Genomic DNA, 25,097 nt, shown 5'->3' with positions numbered 1-25,097 from the left:
ACATAAAGACATGTACTACACATAGTCCACTGACACCACCAGAAGTCATGCACATATGTTTATAATCACATTAGGGCTGCAGCATTTATCATAGTACCAGTCCACAAAATGTTTATAATGTCTAATGTCTAACATTGTTCTTATGTCCACATGCCCAGGATATGTTACTGGCCAGAAGGTATTCCTGTTAACCCACAGCACACGTACAAAAATAAGGTAACAAATGTCTAATGGTGTCTAGCAATGCATAGAGTTCTGGAGAGAAGTGTGTCCACCGAGGGACCTCAGTAGCCAAGACATTGAGTGGAAAGCCTGCGGCAGCCCAATCCGTTCAAGTTGTGTCTATTGTCACGTATAATGTTTTAGAGTCATACACTTAAAACAGTTATAAGGTTAACAGGTCTTCATATAGTCAGAGCGTGTATGAACATTTTATGTTACAAGGACTCTTTATATGCCTCAAATTACAAATTTCAGACCTGGATATGGATGTTGTTGTCATTCCGGTCCTCCGCCTTCCAGCCCTGTCATTTCAATTGCCCCCTCTGAGAACCCCCCCCCTATCCATTTTTATGCCTTTCTGACCCTGTGCCATTACGTGATGAGACGTGTATGGGCATGGGTGAAGCTTCCTGTAATGTCAGGTATATATAATTAATTATGCAAATTACCATGGCCGGTATTTTTTTGCAAAAAAGATGGCAACCCTATGTGTATGTGTGTAGTGGGGGCTGTAAATGTGTATATGGGGGCTGTAAATATGTGTGTGTGGGGGGGGGGATGTGTATAGGGGCTGTGTACACATGTGTGAGGGCTGTATCTGTGTATGGGGACACAAAGTGAACACTATTACTGTGTGAGGCAATACTGATGGGGAGTTTGTATAGAGGTGGGAATGGTGCTTTAGAAAGGAGCCTAAAATGTGTTTCCATCAGGTTCTGCAGAGACAAGTCAGAGCTGGGAGAACTCTTCATGAAGGTCCAGACCAGATGGAGAAGGAAAGGAAACATGAACAACTCCGATCAGAGAAGACGTCGCCTGTGAGTCCTGTCATTGTAATCACCTATACTGTCAGCAGACACTTACCTGTATGGTCAGTTAGGGAGATTTTTCAGAACCTGTAGAGAGGAAAAGTGATGCAGTTGCCCATAGCAACAATCAGATATTTTCTAATTGTTTTAAAAAGGCTTTCTTAATAATTAAAGAAGCCACCTGATTGGTTGCTATGGACAACTTCTCCACTTTTTCTCTCACAGGTTTTCATAAATCTCCCCCAGTATATGGGAATATTCTAAAATTTTTTGGGCAGTTTTACAGTAACCAGAATAGGGTATATATGATTATAGCAGAGTGCAGCGCAGTTACATTCTTTGCAGCACAGTGTTTTACTGCACTGCCCTCTGCTGTAATCTAATCTAATTAAAAATACATAATTAGAAAAAGGAATTGGGTGGGTGGTGGGGGTGGTTCCTGGGGGCAGGCCACCTATGGGGAAGGGAGCCCAAAATCTATTCCCCCAGTGGCGCAAGCTGCTGCTGTGCAGATGGTGGTTACCATGAGTCTACCCTGTTCAGGGTAAATTGGAACACACAAGTGGGTCCTTTAGAGGGGGCACAGTCCCGTGGTCCCCGTTATATGTCCCAGCCAAGGAAGCAGTCTGATAGGCGAGGCTGGGGTGGAAAATTCCCAGGCTGAAGAATTTGTGTGTGATATCTTTGCTATTCAGTCAAAAGACTAACTTTGTTTTGGTGAAGCACCATTGTTGTTTTCTAGGTTCCTGCAATGTTAAAGAAAAGTGCCTGGTGGACTCACCAAGAACTCTTGTGACCATTTGCGTAAGTTCATGTGCCCGGCTTATAGCTGAGATCCTTTACTGAGAACTCTAATATACCAGAACTGTGGAGCAGAACTCCAAATCTAATTACAAGAGTAATATATTGTTTATTCTTTTTGCACAAGTGAATGCAATTATTGTCATTGTTGTAAGATTATATTGTTTAAGGCACATTGTAATAAAGTGTATAAAAAGTGCATATACAAATTGTCTAAGGTGTCTAATGTCCTTTCTAGTTATGGCAATTGTATAGGAGGTATCCTGACCTTGTCAGGAGAAGTGTATTCACTTACCTCACTGCCAGGGACAGTTACCAGCCAGGTACAGAGAGTAGTGGTACCTCTGTATAAAAGTTATCGATAAATAGCTATACTAATATCTAGTCAGTATAGAATAAATAATTCTAGTGACGTTTCATGTACAGTTAGTCAGTAATGTACATATCCCCCCTTAAACGTCTCTTCTCAAGACTAAACAATTGTAACTCCTTTAATCGCTCCTCATAGCTAAGATGTTCCATGCCCCATATTAGTTTAGTCGCGCGTCTCTGCACCCTTTCCAACTCCGCAGTGTCCCTTTTATGGACAGGTGCCCAAAACTGAACAGCATATTCCAGGTGAGGCCGTACCAATGCTTTATAAAGGGGGAGTATTATGTCCCTGTCCCTTGAGTCCATGCCTCTTTTGATACATGACAATATCCTGCTGGCTTTGGAAGCAGCAGCCTGACATTGCATGCTATTCTGTCGTCTGTTATCTACAAGTACACCCAGATCCTTCTCTACCAGTGACTCTGACAGTTTAATCCCCCCTAAGACATACGACACATACAGGTTATTAGTACCCAGATGCATAACTTTACATTTATCCACATTGAACCTCATTTGCCAAGTGGATGCCCAGACACTTAGTCTATCCAAGTCATCTTGTAACTTATGCACATCCTCTATAGACTGTACCGTGCTACAAAGCTTGGTGTCATCTGCAAAGATAGAAACAGAGCTGTTAATACCATCCTCTATATCATTGATAAATAAATTAAACAACAGCGGGCCCAGTACTGAACCTTGGGGTACACCACTAATAACCGGGAACCAATCAGAGTACGAATCATTGACCACCACTCTCTGGGTACGATCCATGAGCCAGTGTTCAATCCAGTTACAAACTAAAATTTCCAAACCCAAAGACCTTAACTTACCTGTCAGACGTCTGTGAGGGACAGTATCAAACGCTTTAGCAAAATCCAGAAACACTATATCCACAGCCATTCCTCTGTCAAGGCTTCTACTCACCTCTTCATAAAAGCAAATTAGATTGGTTTGACAACTTCTATCCTTAGTAAACCCATGCTGGCTATCACTTATAATACAATTATCCCCTATGTATTCCTGTATGTAATCCCTTATAAGTCCTTCAAACAATTTACCCACAATGCACGTTAAACTTACCGGTCTATAGTTTCCTGGGGAAGACCTAGAGCCCTTTTTGAAGATTGGCACCACATTCGCCTTGCGCCAGTCCCTTGGCACAATACCAGACACCAGAGAATCTCTAAATATCATGAACAGGGGTACAGATATTACTGAACTTACCTCTCTAAGAACTCTTGGGTGTAGTCCATCCGGCCCTGGGGATTTGCTTACATTTATGTCACTTAACTTACCTTGTACCATCTCTACATTAAGCCAGTTCAGTACATTACATGATGTGTTACCAGCACTGACCTGTACATGATGTGTTACCAGCACTGACCTGGCCAATGTCAGCTCCTTCTTCCATAGTGTATACAGAACTAAAGAACCCATTCAGTAGCTCCGCCTTCTCTTGATCGCCTGTGACAACCTCCCCATTATCATTAATAAGGGGTCCTACATGCTCTGTCCTTGTTTTTTTTGCATTTATATATCTAAAAAAATATTTAGGATTAGTTTTGCTTTCTTTGGCCACCTGTCTCTCATTTTGAATTTTTGCTGTTTTTATTACATTTTTACAGATTTTATTAAGCTCTTTGTACTGTTTAAATGTTATAGCTGACCCATCAGATTTGTATTTTTTGAAGGCTTTTTTTTTTGTTGTTTATTGCTCTTTTAACATAATTTGTCAGCCATGTAGGATTTAGTTTTAATCGTTTATATTTGTTCCCCTTTGGTATATATTTAGCTGTATAGTTATTTAGAGTTGATTGAAAGATGTCTCATTTACCTTCTGTATCAGTATTTGAGAACCCCTCCCCCCAGTCTATGTCCTGTAGTGCAGCCCTCAGCCCAGGGAAATTTGCCTTTTTAAAGTTATATGTTTTTGCTTTCCCCGTCTGTCTTTGTTTTCTACATTTTAAGTCAAAAGTAACTATATTGTGGTCGCTATTACCAAGGTTTTCCCGCACAGTTACATTACCAACCAGCTCTGCGTTGTTGGAAATGATCAGATCCAACAAGGCATCACTTCTTGTTGGGTCCTCCACAAACTGGCCCATAAAATTATCCTGCAATAAATTTAGGAATTGTCACCCCTTTGTAGTTTTAGCCAACCCCGGACCCCAATCTATATCTGGATAGTTAAAATCTCCCATTATTACCACTGTACCTGCCCGGGCGGCCCTCTCTATTTGTTTATGAAGCCGAACTTCTATCTCTTCAGTGATATTAGGGGGTCTGTAGATTACCCCAAATATTATTTTTTCAGTATTTCCCTCCTTTTGTAATTCTACCCACAGTGATTCCACCTCCTCAAAATCATCACACACCATGGCATCGTTCACACTGACTTTCATACCACTTCTTACATACAGACAGACTCCACCACCTTTTCTGTTCATTCTATCCTTGCGAAACAATGTAAACCCCTGCAGATTAACAGCCCAGTCATGCGAGGAGTCCAGCCATGTCTCAGTGACCCCAACTATATCAATATGTTCCTCCAGTATCAAGGCCTCAAGCTCCCCCATTTTATTTGCTAGGCTTCTGGCATTTGTGAACATACACTTTACATTTCCATCCTTTATGTTATTGGGGTTAATGGGATTCAAGGGTGTAAGTTTTATTTTCCTATGAAGCCTATTCCTATTAACTATTCTAACCCCTCCCTCCGCTCCACCCCCAGGTACATTTATAATTCCCACCTCTCTATCTACACTATCTTCCCCCTCTTTGCTGTAGGTTCCCTCCCCCAAGTCCCTAGTTTAAACACTCCTCCACCCTTCTAGCCATCTTCTCCCCAAGCAAAGCTGCACCCTCCCCATTGAGGTGCAGCCCGTCCCTACGGTAGAGACGGTAACCGACAGCGAAGTCAGCCCAGTTCTCCATGAACCCAAACCCCTCCTTCCTACACCAGCTTCTGAGCCACTTGTTTACCTCCCTGATCTTCTCTCTGGTGTGGCTCGTGGTACAGGTAATATTTCAGAAAATACTACCTTGGAGGTCCTTGCCTTAAGCTTGCGGCCTAAGTCCCTGAAATCATTTTTAAGGACACTCCACCTACCTCTTACTTTGTCATTGGTGCCAATATGTACCATGACTTCTGGGTCCTCTCCAGCCCCGCCCAGCAACCTGTCAACCCGATCCGCGATGTGCCGAACTCGTGCGCCAGGCAGACAACACACTGTTTGGCGATCCCGGTCTTTGTGACAGATTGCCCTGTCTGTCCCCCTAATAATTGAGTCCCCCACCACTAGTACCTGTCTGGCCTGCCCTGTACTCCTCCCTCCCTCCTTACTGGAGCAGACACCCCCCTGGCGGTCAGAGGCGGTATCCTGCTGCAGTTCTGCTAGCTCTGTAATGGCATCCCCCTCATCTGCCAAGCGGGCAAACTTGTTGGGGTGTGCCAGTTCAGGACTAGCCTCCCTGACACTTTTTCCCCTACCCCTCTTTCTAACTGTAACCCAGCTAACTGCCTGACTGTCCTGCAACTCCATCCCACTGTCCTCCCCCACCTCTATTCCCGGGAGTGCCTGCTCAGTGAGCAGGAGACTCCTCTCCATGTTGTTAATGCTTCTCATTGTTGCCAGTCGCCCCTCTAGATGCAGGATCTGGGCTTCCAAACGGACAACTAGCACACATCTCGCACAACAATATGCACCCTCAAACTGTTGTTCAAGGATTGCATACATTGAACAGGATGTACATTGGACTGCATTTTCCAACATGGAGGCCATCTAGTTATGGGGATTTCACAAATGTATAGGAAAAAACAGACAGTCAAAATTACACTTAAAATTTTTTGTAGACCTTTGTGGGTTCAGAAATTAACACTCACAGCGATCTCAACCTCCTGCTTTCAACCTCCTGTTTTTGTAACTCCTCTTTCACGCCCCCTCTTACACAGCAACACTCAGAAGAGCAAGCTCTCAATAAGAGTCCCAAGCTAAGATTTATACACCTGTGCCCAATCTACTCCTCCTCCCCCTAGAGGTGGAACAGAGAAAAAAAAAAAAAAAAATGAAAAAGGGTGTTTAAACTCTAACAGTTATCCCACTATGTGCAAAAGAGAAAAACTTACCCAAAATATGAATGTGGGCTATAGGCAGTCGCACCCACTCCACAGATTCACTCCGCACAACAGATAATCACAGTTTTTGAAACTCCTCTTTCACGCCCCCCCTTACACAACAACACTCAGAAGCAAGCATTTTGTGTCCTAAAAATCTCACATATTTCATTATCCCAGTTCTAAACACCCTCATCAATTGAGCATGCAAGGAAATTAAGAGCAATGCCACATGGACTCTTCCACAGTTTGTTTGTTCACCAGCCCTGAGAAGGACATTTGTTAAATGCCCCAGAAACTGTTCAGTTCTATCACCAGGCCCCAGTGGCCACTTCATGTCTTCTGCCCTCCAGGACTGGGCGCTGAGGACAGATGTTGTTTAGAGGGGGAGTTTGTGGTGGCCCAATACAGGAGTTGCACCCCTGTACCCTTGCTGCTCTGTCAGGCAGACTCCATGTCAGTGACCTCTGCCCTCCCCCCCCTGCACTATTGTATCATCGTAAATGCCTATGTTATTTAGTCTAATGTACATGTATTGTTGTATGCCTTTAAGTATTATTGTCATGTGATTGCAACCAGGGAAGGTACAAGTGACCATGTGACCTACAGGGTGACTGATGGGACCCCTCCAGAGTCTCCCCCATATAAGCCCTGGGTATAGCTTCCTCTTTTTTTGAGTCTTTGCTGAGCTACAGTGAGGTCAAGTCCTGAGAGAGTGTCTGGTGTTCTAAGAAAGCCCAAAGTCTACCTTGCAGCCACGAATCCAGGGGTGAAAGTCAAAACCTGGTAAGCTACAAATGGGGTGAAGTCTGTCATAGTCAGTCTCAGTCAAGTCAGTCCAAGTCAAATCTGTCTCAAGTCAGCGTGATCCTGCATCAAATTGTCCAAGTACACTATAAGACCCAGCAAGCTCTAAAGTCTTTGAAGTCACTGGTCACCTCCTTGGGCCTAGCCAAGCTGTATAGAATGTTACATCTGTCTGACTCAGTAAAGATATCGTTGTTCCATAACTTGGCGTCAGAGTCATTATTTGCCCCCGTGCCTAGCCCAGGATACCTTCGGGTGATATTGAAAATAAACCAGGCCCTGGCATCACGAACACAAGGATTTAATGACATCTGCCCCTAGGGTAATTCCATCTGCCCTCGTCACACCCTCACCACAACTTAAAAAGCTTTTATGTTATAAAGGTAGCACTATATGTGACCTGCTCGCAAATTCCTTTTTTTCCAAAATGTAGGGTCATTCCAATAATGTATAGGAAGAACATTTGCAAAGAAACATTATAATCTATATCTGGTACTATGTTTTGGGGCTGAATAAAGAAAGTGCTGGATTACGGTATTTCCAAACCCATCAGATCCCCTGTGCCGGTAAACACACACGTGAATATTTATTTTAAATATCCAGAATGGAGTTCTGCATAGCTGCTGGAACAATGTGATGGGTTGGTCACTTATAATATGCTATTTTGTATAGTACTTGAAATAAATGTATCCCTTTACACCTTTATCATTAGAAAAGAGTAAAGGAATGATCAATGTGTTCTAGAATACCCTGAAATTAAAGGCTAGCAAACCCTAAAACAGTGTTTTCCAACGAGGGTGCCTCCATCTGTTGCAAAGTTACAACATCCAGCCCCGACTGCCAAAGCCAGAAGAAACCTGATCAGGAATTACTGCTATAGAAGCAGACGATTCAGCATTGGGGCCCTTGTAGACAGGCCTGGTGCAGGGATTTTTGCCACCCTAGGCAAAAGCTAATATTGCTGCCCCTTGACTCTGCCCATTGGCTCCTCCCTTTGACATTCCCCACCTTACTGCTGGGGTGACACACTGTAACAAACCTCCTCTTCATATAATCACCTACTACTGGTGTGGCAGGGTTTGGCTGGATGGGCAGGTGCATTGGATTCTGGCTTACTTAATTGCTGCAGGCAGAGCAGAGCATAAAAAGTGCGCTCTAGGTTGTTGCCTATTTTGCCTATAGGAAGAGCTGGCCCTGCTTGTTGAGTGTTAGGGTATGTTCACACTGCAGAATTCTGCGAGTGGAATTCCACGCACTGAACATTACGATCAGTGTGAATGGGTCTTCCATGAGACCCGTTAACACTGAGGAATTTCAAATTGATCCGCACAGAGAATGAACATGTTCATTCTTTGTGTGGAATTCCGCGAGCACAGCAAAGCCGTCAATGGTGACGGCCCAGTGCCGCGTGGTCCTACCGCCAAAGTATTTTCGGCGGCGGCCACCAGAATTTAACGAGTGGAGATTCCACAGTCTGAACAAAACCTTAAAGGAGAATTCATCAAGCTGTTTAGAAACGTTTTTTTTTTAATCTAAAATTGTTGCACAAAAAGTCTCAGTCACTTCCCATGCGACTTTTGTGAGACTTTTGCTTTTGATCCTATTTGAAAGTGAACCACCATTTGCAGTGCTTTAGACTAGTTTTATGCATTGGGCACTGATTCATTATGTGGGATTTTTCTCTGAAAGTCTAAGAAAAAGTCTAAAAAAGAGTTGCATCACCGTGATTTGCGCACAAACTCACACCATGTCACTTCAGCCCTGAAATGCAGTCTAAACGAGTAGCATGGGTGTCAGTACCAGGGACAGGTGAAACATATCCCCCCGATGAACTGACACGGTGTTGGTCCTCTGATGGCCTTTTTAGAAAACATGGGAGAGAGGACTTAACCCAAAGATTATGGAAGGTGGTAAAGGTGAAAACAACAAAGGGGCCCTCTGGTCTTTCTTCATAATGGGCCCAATAATGACCACATAAAACGGCTTGCCTTAAAGGGTGCATACCCTGGCTTAAATAAATGGCCTACATACCATAGAAGAAGACAATGCAGGCACTTGGAGAGAGAGACCTTAGTCCTGGTTGTCCCATTTCCTTAGCTAACAGGTGACAACAACTTCAAGACTTTACTCTCCTGCAGAGCTGTGTTTTTTAGCAAATATGGGCAAGAAGAATTAGCCCAAAGGTCATGAAAAGGTAATGATGGTGGAAACAAAAACAGGCCCCTTCTGGTCTGTCTTCATAATGAGCACAATAATGAACACTTGAGGTACACAAGTGGAAACAGATACCACATCTGGAAACAGATACCTCTAGATGGAACCCATTGGCCACTCTACCACATAGGTGAACACTAGTACTATACATGTGTGTCGCACCAGAAGCTGTCCCATGGTTTTGGACTGTCTTGGGCAGCTTGGCAGCACAAGGTGTTGGGCCCACTAGAATGCTACAGTTATATTAATTATGTGCTAATGATAACTACAGATAATATTTTTTCCTAAATTAATTTTGATATTCTTGAAAGTACATATGTTTTCCTGTTACTGTGCCTTTAATTGTGAGCAGTGAACCCCATGTGACCCTGCTGAGCAATGAGAACCCCAAAGTCTCTCCTGTATAGTGCGGTTCAGGGTGAGGAGTTAGTCAGTCTAGTTCCAACAAGGCTCCTGAGCAACAGCTTAGCTCCGGTGTGCTGTGTGTCATGTGCTCTGAGGAGAGCCCCAGCTCAAATCTAATCTCTCAACTGGTCATAATGCAAGGATTGCTCACAAGGAAGAAGTTCATGCCTCAGCGGAATGGTCTTCAGTACCTTGACAGGACCCTAGCTACCAGGAATCAATCTTCTGTTTCACAAGTCAGTATACATTTTTCAGGAAGGCAACATGGCTCCCAAGGGGTTACGCTGCACAATCCCACCTAGGCCAGCTGTTTGTGTATTACCATCTGCACCAGCTCAGTAAAGACAGTTATCCATAAACTGACGTCGATATGTTCATTAACTAACCAGTGTCTGGCCCAGGAGAAGCTGTCTCAAACCTTGGACCGTTTATAGGTGTCACAAAGTGATCAGGTATTTCCACCAACACCATCCTGTGTCACCACACATGGCATATCATGATTGGGGAACCCTGTATTTGCATTTTGTGGGGTCAAGGAGCTTTAAATTAAGCCTCTGACAATGCTATCCAAACATTATGTATCAAAATAAATATGTGACATTGACCACCACATGGAAAACCACAAATATTCAACTCTTCCATTTATCATAAGGAAAGAGTGAGTGAATGACCAATTTGCTAATAACAGGTAAACACTTCAGAATTCAGAATTTAAGCCTGAATTTAAAGGCTTACATACAGTAGAAGAGACAATGCAGCATTGGGGCCCTTGGAGAGAGGGGTCTTAGCCTTGGTTGTCCCTTTCCCTTTGCTACTGCGTGACAAGAACCTGGGCAAGACTCCATTCTCCAGAAGAGCTGCCATTTTAGCAAACATGGGGGAGAAGAATTAGCCCAAAGGTCATGGAAAGGTGTTGGAGGTAAAAACAAACAACAGGCCCTTCTGGTCTTTCTTCATAATGGTCACCATAATGACCACTTAAAAAGGTGACCTAGAAGAAGGACTTGCCCCAGATGGTGCACGGGTTGCAGTCACACATGGACACAGGTACCTCCAGATGGAACCCAATGGCCACTTTACCACATAGCTGGACATTTGTATTATACATTGCATATCATGGTTTTGAAACTCTACATTTTGTGGGGTCAAGTTAAGCCATTGACACTGCCATCCCAATCTGGTGCCTTATGTTCAATGCTAACACCCTATCCTGAAAACATCATATATCAAAATACTTATATGACATTAAAGGGGTACTCTGGTGAAAAGCTTTTTTCTTTTAAATCAACTAGTGGCAGAAAGTTAAACATATTTGTAAATTACTTCTATTAAAAAATCTTAATCCTTCCTGTACTTATTAGCTGCTGAATACTACAGAGGAAATTCTTTTCTTTTTGGAATGCTCTCTGATGACATTACGAGCACGGTTCTCTCTGCTGACGTTATTATAATAATAATAATGCTTTATTTATTGTTATCCTTACTGGGATTTGAACCCAAGTCCCCAGCACTGCTAACCACTGAGCCACCATGCTGCCCTTAGCATACATCTACTATGCATGGTTGCTAAAATGGACAGAGATGTCAGCAGAGAGCACTGTGCTCGTGATGTCATCAGTGTTCCAAAAAGAAAGGAATTTCCTCTGTAGCATTCAACAGCTAATAAGTACTGGAAGGATTAAGATTTTTTTTATATAAGTAATTTATAAATATGTTTAACTTTCTGCCCCCAGTTGATTTAAAAGAAAAAAGGTTTTCACCGGAGTACCCCTTTAACTATTACATCGGTTTTAGGGTCCCTTTAGGTGACTGAAGACTATCAATCGGCTTTTTGCTTTTATTAGGCATCCAGTAACTAGGCAGTGCATTTACTCATCGACAGAGAATGTTTCATACAGAACATTCTGCTATATTTCCTCTTGTAGTTGATTATTGGTATTCACCACCATTGAGGGTCCACGTGATGGGACATTCTCTGAAAGTAGCTGTAATTGCATTTTGTTCTTCCATTTCCGTCGAGTCTGTGTGGGAGCCGCTATCATGAATTCTCTCGAGTGGTTGGATCGGGGCTGTATATACTGAAAGCAGAGAGTTTTCTATAGCCCGGGAAATGATCCACTCTCAATAAGAGTTATTTAGGAAAATAATTAAAAGACATTTCATTGGTATAATATCAAAGTAATAAGCCCATTAACATGTATAAATCTAACCAGATAAGAGTGAAACAACCACCAATCAGCCACAACATGAAAACAACATAAAAATGTAGGTCCCACAAGATAGTGTCCTGTGGTATCTGGCACAAAGACATTAGCAGAAGATCCTATAAGTTGTGAGGTGCGGTCTCGATGGATCAGACTTGTTTTTTCAGCACGTCTCACGGATGCTAGGTTGGATAGGATTGGGTTTTGGTAAAAGTGGTCTGAACCCAACCAGAGGTCTACCGAGGTCACGAACCGCTACGAGGACTTGGAAAGAGACTTGATGTTGGTCTTCCTTTTAAAAGCAGTAGAAAATATGTACCTCAGGTCAGGGCCAGGTGACTGGGGTATTAATTGTGGTGCCTTGCAGAAACCACCTTAGTCCCAAGCGACTTGACAGCTAACTTCTGATAGGCTTCTCTTGTTCATGCTCTTGCTCTCTGTCCCTACTCTACCCTCTCTCTGATTATTTCTAATAAACAGGTGATTGCTTCAACCTATGTGACTGCCCATCATAGCTCTGATGGCGCATCAGCTGTTTTCGGCACCACCAGTTTCGCATCAATGGCCCTGATTTATCAAAATGTGCAAGAGAAAACTGAAGAAATTTTTTCCACAGCAGCCAATCACAGCCCAGCTTTCCCATCTTAACCCTCCATGTCTTCCCTTGCTCAGGATTGCTGAAGGCTGCCTTAGGCTGCCCTTAGCAAGGAAGTGCCAATTACATGGATCAATATAATACGGTACCATTACATTGATCTATGTAAGCCATTTGATGGCTTATAATAGGCTCCTATGGGCAACAAATGTGTAAACATTTTTAAATCACACTCCTTTTCCCATTTTTCAAATAAAACAAACTTTCATGAAAATTTTGAAAATTTAGCATTTTTTACACACGCATGTTCTTGTAGAGCCTTTTTTTTTTTTTTTTACAAGAGGTAAAAGGAGAGAAATCCCCCCCAAAATCTGTAACCCAATTTCTCTCAAGTAAGAAACTACCTTATATGTGGATGTAAAGTGTTCGGCGGGCGCAGTAGAGGGCTCAGAAGGGAAGGAGCGACAGTGGGATTTTGGAGAGTGAATTTTGCTGAAATGGTTTTTGGGGGCCATGCAGCATTTAGGAAGCCCCTATGGTGCCAGAAAAGCAAAAAAAAAAACAAAAACAAAAAAAACAAAAACAAACACATGGCATACTATTTTGGAAACTACACCCCTCAAGGAACGTAAAAAGAGGTACAGTGAGCCTTAACACCCCACAGGTGTTTGACGACTTTTCGTTAAAGTCAGATGTGTAAATACATTTTTTTTTTCACTAAGATGCTGATTTTTCCCCAAATTTTAAATTTTTACAAGGGGTAATAGGAGAATATGACTCCAAAATGTGTAATCGCATTTCTTCTGAGTATGGAATTACCCAATATGTGGAAGTCAAGTGCTCTGCGGGCGCACTACAATAAGAGAAGGAGTCACATTTGGCTTTTGGAAATGTTTTTTTTTTTAGGGGGGGGGGATGTCGCATTTAGGAAGCCCTATGGTGCCAGAACAGCAAAAAAAAAAAAAAAAAAACACATGGCATACTATTTTGGACACTACACACCTAAAGGAACGTAACAAGGGGTACAGTGAGCCTTAACACCCCACAGGTGTTTGTTAAATGTTCATTAAAGTGGGATGTGTAGATGAGAATTTTTTTTTTCCACTACAATGGAAAAGACTTTTCCACAGATTTTACACTTTTACAAGGGGTAATAGGAAAAAATTTCCCCCAAAATTTGTAACACCATTTCTTCTGAGTATGGAAATACCCCATATGTTGATGTAAAGTGCTCTGCAGGCAAACTACAATGCTTAGAAGAGAAGGAGCGCCATTGAGCTTTTGGAGAGAGAATTTGTTTGGAATGGAAGTCGGGGGGCCATGTGCGTTTACAAAGCCCCATGGTGCCACAACAGTGGACCCCCCCACATGTGACCCCATTTTGGAAACTATACCCTCATAGAATTTAATAAGGGGTGCAGTGAGCATTTACACCCCACTGGCATTTAACAGATCTTTGGAACAGTGGGCTGTGCAATAGAAAAATTTAATTTTTAATTTTCACAGACCACTGTTCCAAACATCCGCCAGACACCAGTGGGGTGAAAAAGCTCACTGTACCCCTTATTATATTATGTGAGGGGTGTTGTTTCCAAAATGAGGTCAATGTGGGGGGGGGGTCCATTGTTCTGGCACCATGGGGGCTTTGTAAACACACGTGGCCTTCAATTCCGGACAAATTTTCTCTCCAAAAGCCCAATGGCTTAACATCCACATATGGGGTATGTTATTACTCAGAATAAATGGTGTTACACATTTTGTGGGGCTTTTTTCCTATTTTCCTTTATGAAAATGAAAAATTTTGGGTAACACCAGCATTTTAGTGAAAATGTTTTTTTTTCATTTTCCCATCCAACTTTAACGAAAATCGTCAAACACCTGTGGAGTGTTAATGCTCACTATAGCCCTTGTTACGTTCCGTGAGGGGTTTAGTTTCCAAAATGGGGTCACATGTGGGTATTAAATTTTTTGCGTTTATGTCAGAACCTCTCTAAAATCAGCCACCCCTGTGCAAATCACCAATTTAGGCCTCCAATGTACATAGTGCGCCCACAGATCATTTTACGTCCACATATGGGGTATTTTTGTGTTCAGGAGAAATTGCATTATAAATTTTGGGGGTCTTTTTGTATGGGGCAACACAATAACATGCAAGTGTAGACCCCAATTTTACTTTTTCAAAAGGGGTAAAAGGAGAAAAAGACCCCCAAAATTTGTTAGACAATTTCTCCCGATGACAGAAATAGTCCATATGTAGCACAAAATTTTTGCCTTGAAATACGACAGGGCTCTGAAGTAAGAGAGCGCCATGCGCATTTGAAGCCTAAATTGGGGATTTGCATAGGGACGGACCCAGATGCAAGAATTAATTACACTCCAATACCAAAATTACCATACTGCAGTGTTTCCCAAACAGGGTGCCTCCAGCTGTTGCAAAACTCCCAGCATGCCTGGACAGTCAATGACTGTCTGGCAATACTGGAAGTTGTTGTTTTGCAACAGCTGGAGGGTCCGTTTTGGAAACGGTGCCATACCAGATATTTTTTATTTGTGAGGAACTGCGTAGGGGTGTATGTATATGTAGTGTTTTACTTTTTATTTTGTGTAGTGTAGTGTTTTTTGGGTACATTCACATGGGCGGGGGTTTACAGCAAGTCTCCCGCTGGGAGTTTAAGCTGCAGCTAAAAATTCACTGTAACCCCCCGCCCATGTGAATGTACCCTGTACATTCACATGGGGGGGGGGGGGGGTAAACCCCCAGCTGTTGCAAAACTAAAACTCCCTGCATGCCCCTTGGCTGTCGTGCATGCTGTGGGTTGTAGTTATGCTACAGCTGGAGGCACACTGGTTGCAAAGCACACTGAGAGTTTGTAACTTAACTCAGTGTTTCACAATCAGTGTGCCTCCAGCTTTGCAAAACTACTATTCCCAGCAGTCTATCAGTGCATGCTGGGAGTTTTAGTTTGCAACAGCTAGAGGGACACTGGTTGCGAAACACTGATTTAGGTAACAAACTCAGTGTTTTGCAACTAGTGTGCATTCAGCTGTTGCAAAAAGCTACAACTCTCAGCATGCACGGACAGCCAAAGGGCATGCTGGGACTTGTAGTTATGCAACAGCTGGAGGCATACTACTAAAACTCCCAGCATGCCCTTTGGCTGCCCGTGCATGCTTGAGGTTGTAGTTATGCAACAGCTGGAGGCACACTGGTTGCCAAACACTGGGAGTTTGTTACTTAACTCAGTGTTTCGCAAACCAGTGTGCCTCCAGCTGTTGCAAAACTACTATTCCCAGCATGTACAGTCTATCAGTGCATGGTGGGAGTTTTAGTTTGCAACAGCTGGAGGGACACTGGTTGTGAAACACTCATTTAGGTAGCAAACTCAGTGTTTTGCAACCAGTGTGCATTTAGCTGTTGCAAAAAGCTACAACTCTCAGCATGCATGGACAGCCAAATGGCATGCTGGGACTTGTAGTTATGCAACAGCTGAAGGCATACTACTAAAACTCCAAGCATGCCATTTGGCTGCCCTTGCATACTGGGGGTTGTAGTTTTGCAACAGCTAAAGGCACAAAAATGTGCCTCCAGCTGTTGCATAACTACAACCCCCCGCATGCACAAACTACCTAAGGGCATGCTGGGAGTTGAGTTGTGCCTTCTGCTGTTGCACAACATCAGCTCCGAGCATGCCCTTTTGTGCATGCTGTGAGTTGTTGCGAAGCAACAGCAGGAGGCCAGCCGTGCCTTCTGCTGCTGCACTGGGTACTCATTTTACCCAGAATCAGCAGCAATCTGGGGGGGTGGGGCTCAGGACCCCCCAAGGCGTTGGCACGGGATGCCTGCTGAATGATTTCAGCAGGCATCTCGGTCCGGTCCCCGCCCGGCGAGCAGTAGGGACCGGAAATACTCAGCGTGCACAGGTACGCCCTGGTGTATGCATACGCCCTGCGTCCCCAAGAGGTTAAATATCTTTTCTGTCTGACCACAGTGCTCTCTGCTGACACCTCTGTCTGTTTGCAGAAGCAAATCCCCATAGAAAACCTCTCCTGCGCTGGACAGTTCCTGACATAATAAAGGTCTGTGCATCGCTCCCATTTACCCTTATACAGCACATTACAAGGTTTACCAAACTACTATCTGACATTCTTCATCATCAGGCCCCCTCTCCTACATAGAACAACATGGATAAACTGCCCAATCCCTGACACAGTAAAACATAGAATCAGACTGACTTAAATTTAACAAAGAACAAAAATAATGGGTTTTTTTTGTTATTTTTTTTTTATTTTCAGGTTTAAGTCATATTCGGTAATAAAGTCACATTCGATTAATTAGTCACATCCGGTTAATAAGTCATATCCAGTAATAAAGTCACATCCGATTAATTAGTCACATCCGGTTAATAAGTCATATCAGGTAATAAAGTCACATCCGATAAGTCATGTCCGGTATTTTCTGTTATAGACAATTTTTCAGTGGTTCTCCCAGTCTGTGCATCTATCTCAGCTGTCAAGAATTTCCTGCATTTCTGGGTGGATAAAAGAGAACCCGCAGAATTCTGTGTTGTTCGTTGAATCCACTTGGTCTTCATTGCAGGAGATGAGATCATTCTTGTTGAGATCCTTCTGATCAAAACTTCTGATTTCACTTGGAGATTGCACTTTTGGCTTGTAAGGAGGCTCCACTTCTCTCCTCTCTAGCGCCGTCCAGTTAATGGTATTAAAAAAGGGATGACGCCTGATATTGTCTGCCACACCCAATCTTTTGGTTGGATCTTTCTCCAGCAGCTGTTGTAGGATGTCCCTTGATTCCTCAGTTATCCAGCTTGGATAGTTGGGCGTATGTTCTTTAATCAAATTATAGGTCTCACGTTTGTTACGCCCAAGGAATGGCAGCTCTCCTATCAGCATAGTGTAGAGAAGAACGCCGAAGGCCCACCAGTCCACAGTAAAAGTGTAGCTTTGCTTCAGCACCATCTCTGGAGCCTTGTACACTGGAGTCCCACCGAATGAGTTGGCTTTTCTACCGTTGGAAATGTTCTCTATGCTCAGTCCAAAATCTGTGATTTTGATGTGGCCGTCCTTATCTAACATTACGTTCTGCAATTTCAGATCCCCATGAATGATGTTCTTGGAATGCAAAAACTGTAGGCCAGATGATATTTCAGCTGCATAGAAAGTAGCCCTGGGAAGATCAAATCTTCTCTGGTCATTCAGGTGACCGAGCAGGTCTCCGCCATTCAGCAGTTCCATCACAAAAAATAGATGTTTCTTGGTCTGAAAACTGCAATATAGGCGAGTGAGAAAGGGGTGTTCCCAGGCCAACGCAAGAATACGTTTCTCTATCATTGGAGCCTCCTTCTTTTTAACCCTTCTCTTCTTCAGGGCCTTTATAGCAAAAAACTCATTTTTGCCTTTCAGTTGAGATAAAACAACCGTCCCATAGCCGCCTTTCCCGAGTACCTTATGAAAGATGAAGTCATCTTTGCTGACACATTTTTCGGAGGCGCTGTCCTTCTGGTTGTCTGCTGGTTTCTCAACGAGAACTTCTATGTTCTGGTCTTCTGCAGGTTGGTCTTCTGCAGGTTGGTCTTCTGCAGGTTGGTTTTCCTTGTTTGGTGTTTCTACTACAACTTCCTTCAAGTCATCTTCTGCAGATTGTTTTTTATTCTTTGGTGTCTCTATAACAACTTCCGTCAAGTTGCCATCTTCTGTAGCTTTATATTTCTTTTTAATGCAGATGTACAATATGACCCCGATCACTAACAGGGCCAATAATACAATCGGTAGAGCAATAAGATAAAGCTCCATGATCACTCTCAATCACAGTCACAGTCTGATGAGAGGATGAGTAAAACTGAACATTTCAGTATGTCCAGCATTGTGACATCATCGATGACCCGTTCAGAACAGGGACAATTTTCTTTGGTGCATTTTAGTTTTCCATCCACAGGGCTTTTTTGCACAACCGATTGTACTTTGTAATGACACCTTCTATTTTACCATAAAATGTACAGCAAAACCAAGAAAAATGTCATTTGTGGAGTAGGAATTAAAGAGAAAAAAAAAAATTTGCAACTTTTGGGGTTTTTTGTTTTTACACAATGCAGTTCATGGTAAACCTGGCATGGTCTCTTTATTTTGTCATTTTATATGATTTCAGCTCATATTTACATGGGTTTTATACAATCACACTACTTAAAAAAAAGTAATTTTTTTATAACAAAATAAATATACTTACAATGACTCTATTCTGACCCTTATGACTTTTGCCATCTTCCATGTACAGGACTGTTTGTGGGGCGGGTTGCACTGTGATCTACAGTTTATAATGGTAACATTTGCCATTTTGCTTTAGAATGGACTCATTGGGAGAGATTCATCCAATCCCGTGCAGAGGAAGAGTGAAGCAGCCGCCCACAGCGACCAGTCAGGCCGCATATCCCATCTTTTAAAAGGCCTATGAAAAATGAAAGTAGCGATCTGACTGGTCTTCATGGGCGACTTATCCACTCCTCCTCCACACGGGTCCCGATAAACCTCTCCCATGACAGCATATTTATACAGCATATTTATACAGCATATTTTTTCGTATTATAATGTAAGTCAATGGCAAAAAGATTCTATAGTAAGGTATACCGCAGAATCTGTTTTAGCATCTAACGTTTATGTTTTTGTCCTTTTTAACACGTTAATGACCATGGATGTGTATACATGTCCAGGCAGGATGCACTTTCCCGCACCAGGACGAGTATACACATCCATGGTTCTCGTGGGTGCTGCCCAGTGCACCCACAAGATCATGGCAGGTACTCGGCTGTAACACACAGCCGGGAACCTGCCGCACTGCCAGGACTGAAGTAAACTTAGGTCCTGGCAGTTTAACCCTTACAGCCGCGGTTGGAAGCAACCGTGAGCTGTAAGGAGTTTTGACAGAGGGAGGGGGCTCCCTCTGTCTCTCTCCTGTAGTACCCGACAATGATCGCAGGGTGCTGCTAATTACCTGGGCAGCTGGGGGTCTTTACAAGGACCCCCAGGCACATCCTGATATGCAGCCTGCCAGTGTAAAATTGGCAGGCAGAATTTAACTGCAATGCTTTGGAACACCAAGTATTCCAAAGCATTAAAAAGAGTGTAAAAAAATAATATAAAATAAATAAAAGTGTAAAAAAGGTGTAAAAAAAATAAAATAAAACCTAAAAAAACATTTATTAAATAAATATAATGAAAAATAGTAATGCATAATGTGTAGGATCACACGGCGCACATCTGCAGCATGATGAGCTCCCTGCTGCAGCTGGGTAGCTTTGTGTGTCCACTTATAGTGGCGAATTTCTCTCTGGCAGTCATGAGAGGACACACTGAGCTACCCAGCCGCAGCAGGGATCTCGCTCTTGTGACTGCCGGGGGCATCCGCAGTGTGAAATATGCTGCGGATGCTCTCCATGTGACACTACACTGTGTCCCATTCATACTGCATTTCAGCAGTATGTTAGAGGTATTAGTCAGCATCAAGTCAAAAAAAAAGTGATGCTGATGTATACTGTATAGTGAGATGGCTACAGTATACATTGGCATCCCTTTTTTGACATGACAACGGACACCTATACTGCAGAAATGCAGTATGAAGGGGGCTATCACCCAACTCCCCCTTCCCCCTCCAACAAATAAAAAACATATTTTCAAGATTTTTATTTTTTTTTTATGCCCAGTGATGGATATATTGGCCATGAGTGGGTGCTTATTCCCACAACATGACGGATATATCCATCAGGAACTTTAACTGTCACTGCTAGCCGACCAAGGAGGGATCAGCCAAATGGGGCTCCTCTCCTTTTGGGTCCCACCATGTGACCAGGCAACCAAATATGGCCTAAGCGGGGTATTACTGAACACGGGACGAACAGTGTAATAAAATATGGGGGCATTTTCTACTTTTCAGATGCAATTTACAAAAGATATGTCCCACAAATGATGCATTTGTGGAAAAAAAAGAAAATCAAATTTTTTCCTGACTGTAACCATTCTAGCCACGTACTCACATTTGGTCTAGGTGAATACTTTAGAGGGGTGTAGTTTCCAAAATGGGGTCACTTGTGGGGGTTCTACATGGTTCTGGTAGCTAAAACCCTTTGCAGGCATGAAGTGCGGCCTATAATCCATTCAGCGTAAAATGATGCCCAGAAAGCCAAATGGCGCTCCTCTCCTTCTGGGTCCTACTACGCGGCCAAGGAACCAAAAATGACCTAAGCGGGGGTATTTCCAAACACGGGCCGAGCAGCTCAATAAAATATAGTGTGCGTTTTTTTCAATATCACAAGCGAAGCGATGTACAAAAAATATGTCCCACAAATGATGCATTTGTGAAAAAAAGCAAATTTCAAATTTTTAACACTGACTTTGTAATAATTCCTGTCAACAAACTATGGTATTAAAATACTCACTGTACCCCCTAGGGAATACCTTGAGGGGTCTAGTTTTTACAATTGTGGTCATTTGGGGGGGGGGGGGAGGGGGGAGGGGGTCCTATGTTCTACCACCTACAAATTTCTGCAAACACATAGCACATAGAAAACAGATGTACTTTTAAAATGTTCTAAATTTTCTAAATGTCTAGTTAATTTGTTAGGCTTTTAATTCATTTAAAATGTTAGTTAAAAACAAAAGAAATGCTTTCAAAGTAAAGTAGACATCTGACAGTATAAGTTTCATAAACTATTTGGTCAGAAAGTATAAATATATGCAACCTATTAGTGTTAAAATGGCAAAAAAGCTTTAGTTTTTTGTTTTTGTTTTTCATGATTTTTTGCATTGTAAAAAAAAAACTACAAATGATATCGGCGTACTTTTACTATGTACATGAAGGACAACTTGTGACAAAAAAACAAGAACAACAACAAAGACGTGGCCTCAAATGGCAGGAGGTGCTCAACCCCTAATGCAGTTGTGCAAATACATTGGTGGAGCAATTTTAACATCAGTGTTGAGGGATAGCCAATGTCATTGTATACATCTACCACAATAGTGCACCCATATTCCTGTATTGTATTATTCTAAGTATTATACATCCATACTGTCTATCTGGTGTAGGATGCCATTATGGTACTTGTGGTCTGTTGCAGGTATCCTCCATTGTATGCATTTTTATGCTAGGAATCACCCTTACCAACGGACCACAAGTGTAGGATCTGCTCCCCCAGTATATATGCACTACTGCATTAGGGGTTGAGCACCTCCTGCCATTTGAGGCCACGTCTTTGTTGTCAAATTTATACTAATGCGCCTGTATCATCACTATAGGTAGCATTCGTTTGCACCTGTGAGGCCGGCAACATATCAGCCAACTTGGGTGGGCCTTTCTCCCTCCTCCCATTGTACGTGTGCCTAGCCACACTGGAGGTTACTGGGAGGACGCTGTGAGCCGGACTTAATGCTGCCGTAATTGCCCACTGGCCCCTGGTTTTGCTTATCATGCACAGGTAGGTTAGTGTTAGGTCCCGTGCCACTTGAAAAACCTTGGTTTTGGTGTGTGGGCTCAGGTGTGTCCTTCATACAAGGATAAACTGGCTAATGTCTCAATCTTAACATCAGTGTTGAGGGATTAGCCAATGTAATAGTATACATCTACCACAATAGTGACCTAAATTCCTGTTTTGTATGGACAAAAAAACGATGTCAGAATTATCGTTATTCTCTAATAAAGTCAGACATCCCCGATTTTAAAAAACAGGCCTGGTCTTTCAGGGGCACACAGGTTTACTTGTATTGGTCCTTAAGGTATTAAAGGTTTATGCTAAATGTAAACACAAACACAGTGTGACTCTAGCCCTACTGTAGACAATAAAACAACGAAAAACCATGTCTGCTGTTTCACAATACGAATATGTTCCCACTACCGTATGGTTTTTTGACCATTTCTTGAATAGAAAATGCCCCAATATAGGCTGTTTTACAGCTCAAATATATGGCCCAACAGGGCAATATTTTTCCTATTGAATTCCAATAAATGTAATGGGTAAATGGCTTTTTGTGCACACAGTTTAAAGGGGTACTCCGGTGGAAAACTTTTTTTTTTTTTAAATCAACTGGTGCCAGAAAGTTATACAGATTTGTAAATTACTTCTATTAAAAAATCTTAATCCTTCCAGTACTTGCTGAATACTACAGAGGAAATTATTTTCTTTTTGGAACACAGTGCTCTCTGCTGACATCATGACCACAGTGCTCTCTGCTGACATCTCTGTCCATTTTAGGAACTGTCCAGAGCAGCATATGTTTGCTATGGGGATTTTCTCCTACTCTGGACAGTTCCTAAAATGGATAGAGATGTCAGCAGAGAGCACTGTGGTTATGATGTCAGCAGAGAGTTCCAAAAAGAAAATTATTTCCTCTGTAGTATTCAGCAGCTCATAAGCACTGGAAGGATTAAGATTTTTTAATAGAAGTAATTTAGAAATCTGTTTAACTTTCTGGCATCAGTTGATTAACCCCTTAAGGACCCGGGGTTTTTCCGTTTTTGCATTTTCATTTTTTTCCCTCCTTACCTAAAATCATAACCCTTTCAATTTTGCACCTAAAAATCCATATGATGGCTTACTTTTTGCGCCACTAATTCTGCTTTGTAATGACATCAGTAATTTTACCCAAAAATCTACGGCAAAACGAAAAAAAAAATCATAGTGAGACAAATTTGAAAAAATAAATGCCATTTTGTAACTTTTGCGTGCTTCCATTTCTACGCAGTACATTTTTCGGTAAAAATGAGTTATGTAGGTTTGATTTTGTCGGACTTCTGGAAAAAATCATAACTACATGCAGGAAAATGTATATGTTTAAAATTGTCATATTCTGACACCTATAACTTTTTATTTTTCCGCGTATGGGGCGGTATGAGGGCTAATTTTTTGCGCCGTGATCTGAAGTTTTTAGCGGTATCATTTTTGCATTGATAGGACTTATTGATCGCTTTTTTTCAAGATATAAAAAGTGACCAAAAATGCACTATTTTGGACTTTGGATTAACAATATATTTTTATAATTCAGACATTTCCATACGTGGCGATACCACATATGTTTATTTTTATTTACACTGTTTTTTTTTTTTTGGGAAAAGGGGGGTGATTCAAACTTTTATTAGGGGAGTTGTTAAATGATCTTTATTCACTTTTTTTTTTCCACTTTTTTTTTGCAATGTTATATCTCCCATAGGGACCTATAACACTGCACACACTGATCTTTTACATTGATCACTGGTTTCTCATAAGAAACCACTGATTGAAGATTCTGCCGCTTGACTGCTCATGCCTGGATCTCAGGCACTGAGCAGTCATTCGGCGATCGTACAGCGAGGAGGCAGGTAGGGGTCCTCCAGCTGTCTTGTAAGCTGTTGGGGATGCCGCGATTTCGCTGCGGCTATCCCGAACAGCTCCCTGAGCTAACCAGCATGGTTTTCACTTTCACTTTAGACGCGGCGTTCAACTTTGAACGCCGCGTCTAAAGGGTTAATAGCGTGCGGCACCACGATCAATGCCGCGTGCTATTACCCACGGGTCCCGGACGTTGTTAGAGGCCGGGCCCGACCCGCCGTAGCCCCGCGTTAAAGATCGGGAGCTGACTCATGACGTACGCGTATGTCATGGGTCCTTAAGAGGTTAAAAAAAAAAGTTTACCACCGGATTACCCCTTTAACCTCTTAGGGACTCAGCCCTTTTTTGCAATTCTGACCACTGTCACGTTATGCTTTAATACTTTTACCTTTCATTCTGATTCCGAGATAGTTTTTTCGTGACATATTCTACATTATGCTAGTGCTAAAATTTCATCGATACTTGCATCATTTCTTAGTGAACAATTCCAAAATTTGATGAAAAAATTGAAAATTTAGCATTTTTCTAACTTTGAAGCTCTCTGATTGATTCACAAATACAATATGTCTACTTTATGTTAACATCATAAAAGCAATTTTCAAAATTTTCACGAAAATTTCAAAATCTGAAATTTTCAGGGACCAGTTAAGTTTGAAGTGGATTTGAGTCGTGTTTCTGTGAGAAATACCCCATATATGACCCCATTATAGAAACTACACCCCTCACAGTATTCAAAAGGACATTCAGAAAGTTTGTTAACCCTTTAGGTGTTTCACAAGAATAGCAGCAAAGCGGAGGAGAAAAATCAAAATCAGCTTTTTTATACACTAACATGTTCTTGTAACCCCATTTTTTTCATTTTTAAAAGTGGTATTAGGAGAAAAAGCCTACCAAAATTTGTAGCCCAATTTCTCTTGAGTATGGAAATACCTCATATGTTCACATAAAGTGCTCTGTGGGTTCACAACATGGCTCAAGAGGGAAAGAGCAACTGTGGGATTTTTGAAAGCGAATTTTGCTGTCATGGTTTTTGGGGGCCATGTTGTAATTAGGAAGCCCCCATGGTGCCAGTACAGCAAAAAACAAAACAAAACACATAGCATTGTATTTTGGAAACTAAACCCCTCAAGGAACGTAACAAGGGGTATAGTGAGCCTTAACACCTCACAGGTATTTGACGACTTTACA

At 42.2% G+C, this 25,097-nt stretch overlaps 1 protein-coding gene across 1 annotated transcript; it reads right to left on the bottom strand.

Moving 5' to 3' along the window:
* Nucleotides 1-16,811: 16,811 nt before the first annotated feature.
* Nucleotides 16,812-18,407, bottom strand: LOC130284180 (protein kinase C delta type-like). Its single transcript, XM_056534274.1, has one exon. It carries the CDS (start codon nt 18,352-18,354, stop codon nt 17,047-17,049), a length of 1,308 nt encoding a protein of 435 aa, XP_056390249.1. The 5' UTR covers nt 18,355-18,407; the 3' UTR covers nt 16,812-17,046.
* Nucleotides 18,408-25,097: the final 6,690 nt, after the last annotated feature.

Source organism: Hyla sarda, chromosome 8, assembly GCF_029499605.1.
Source record: "Hyla sarda isolate aHylSar1 chromosome 8, aHylSar1.hap1, whole genome shotgun sequence".
In the NCBI taxonomy this organism is placed as follows: domain Eukaryota; kingdom Metazoa; phylum Chordata; class Amphibia; order Anura; family Hylidae; genus Hyla; species Hyla sarda.
The sequence above is the reverse complement of the archived record's forward strand: the minus strand, read 5'-3'. Positions and strand labels throughout refer to the sequence as shown.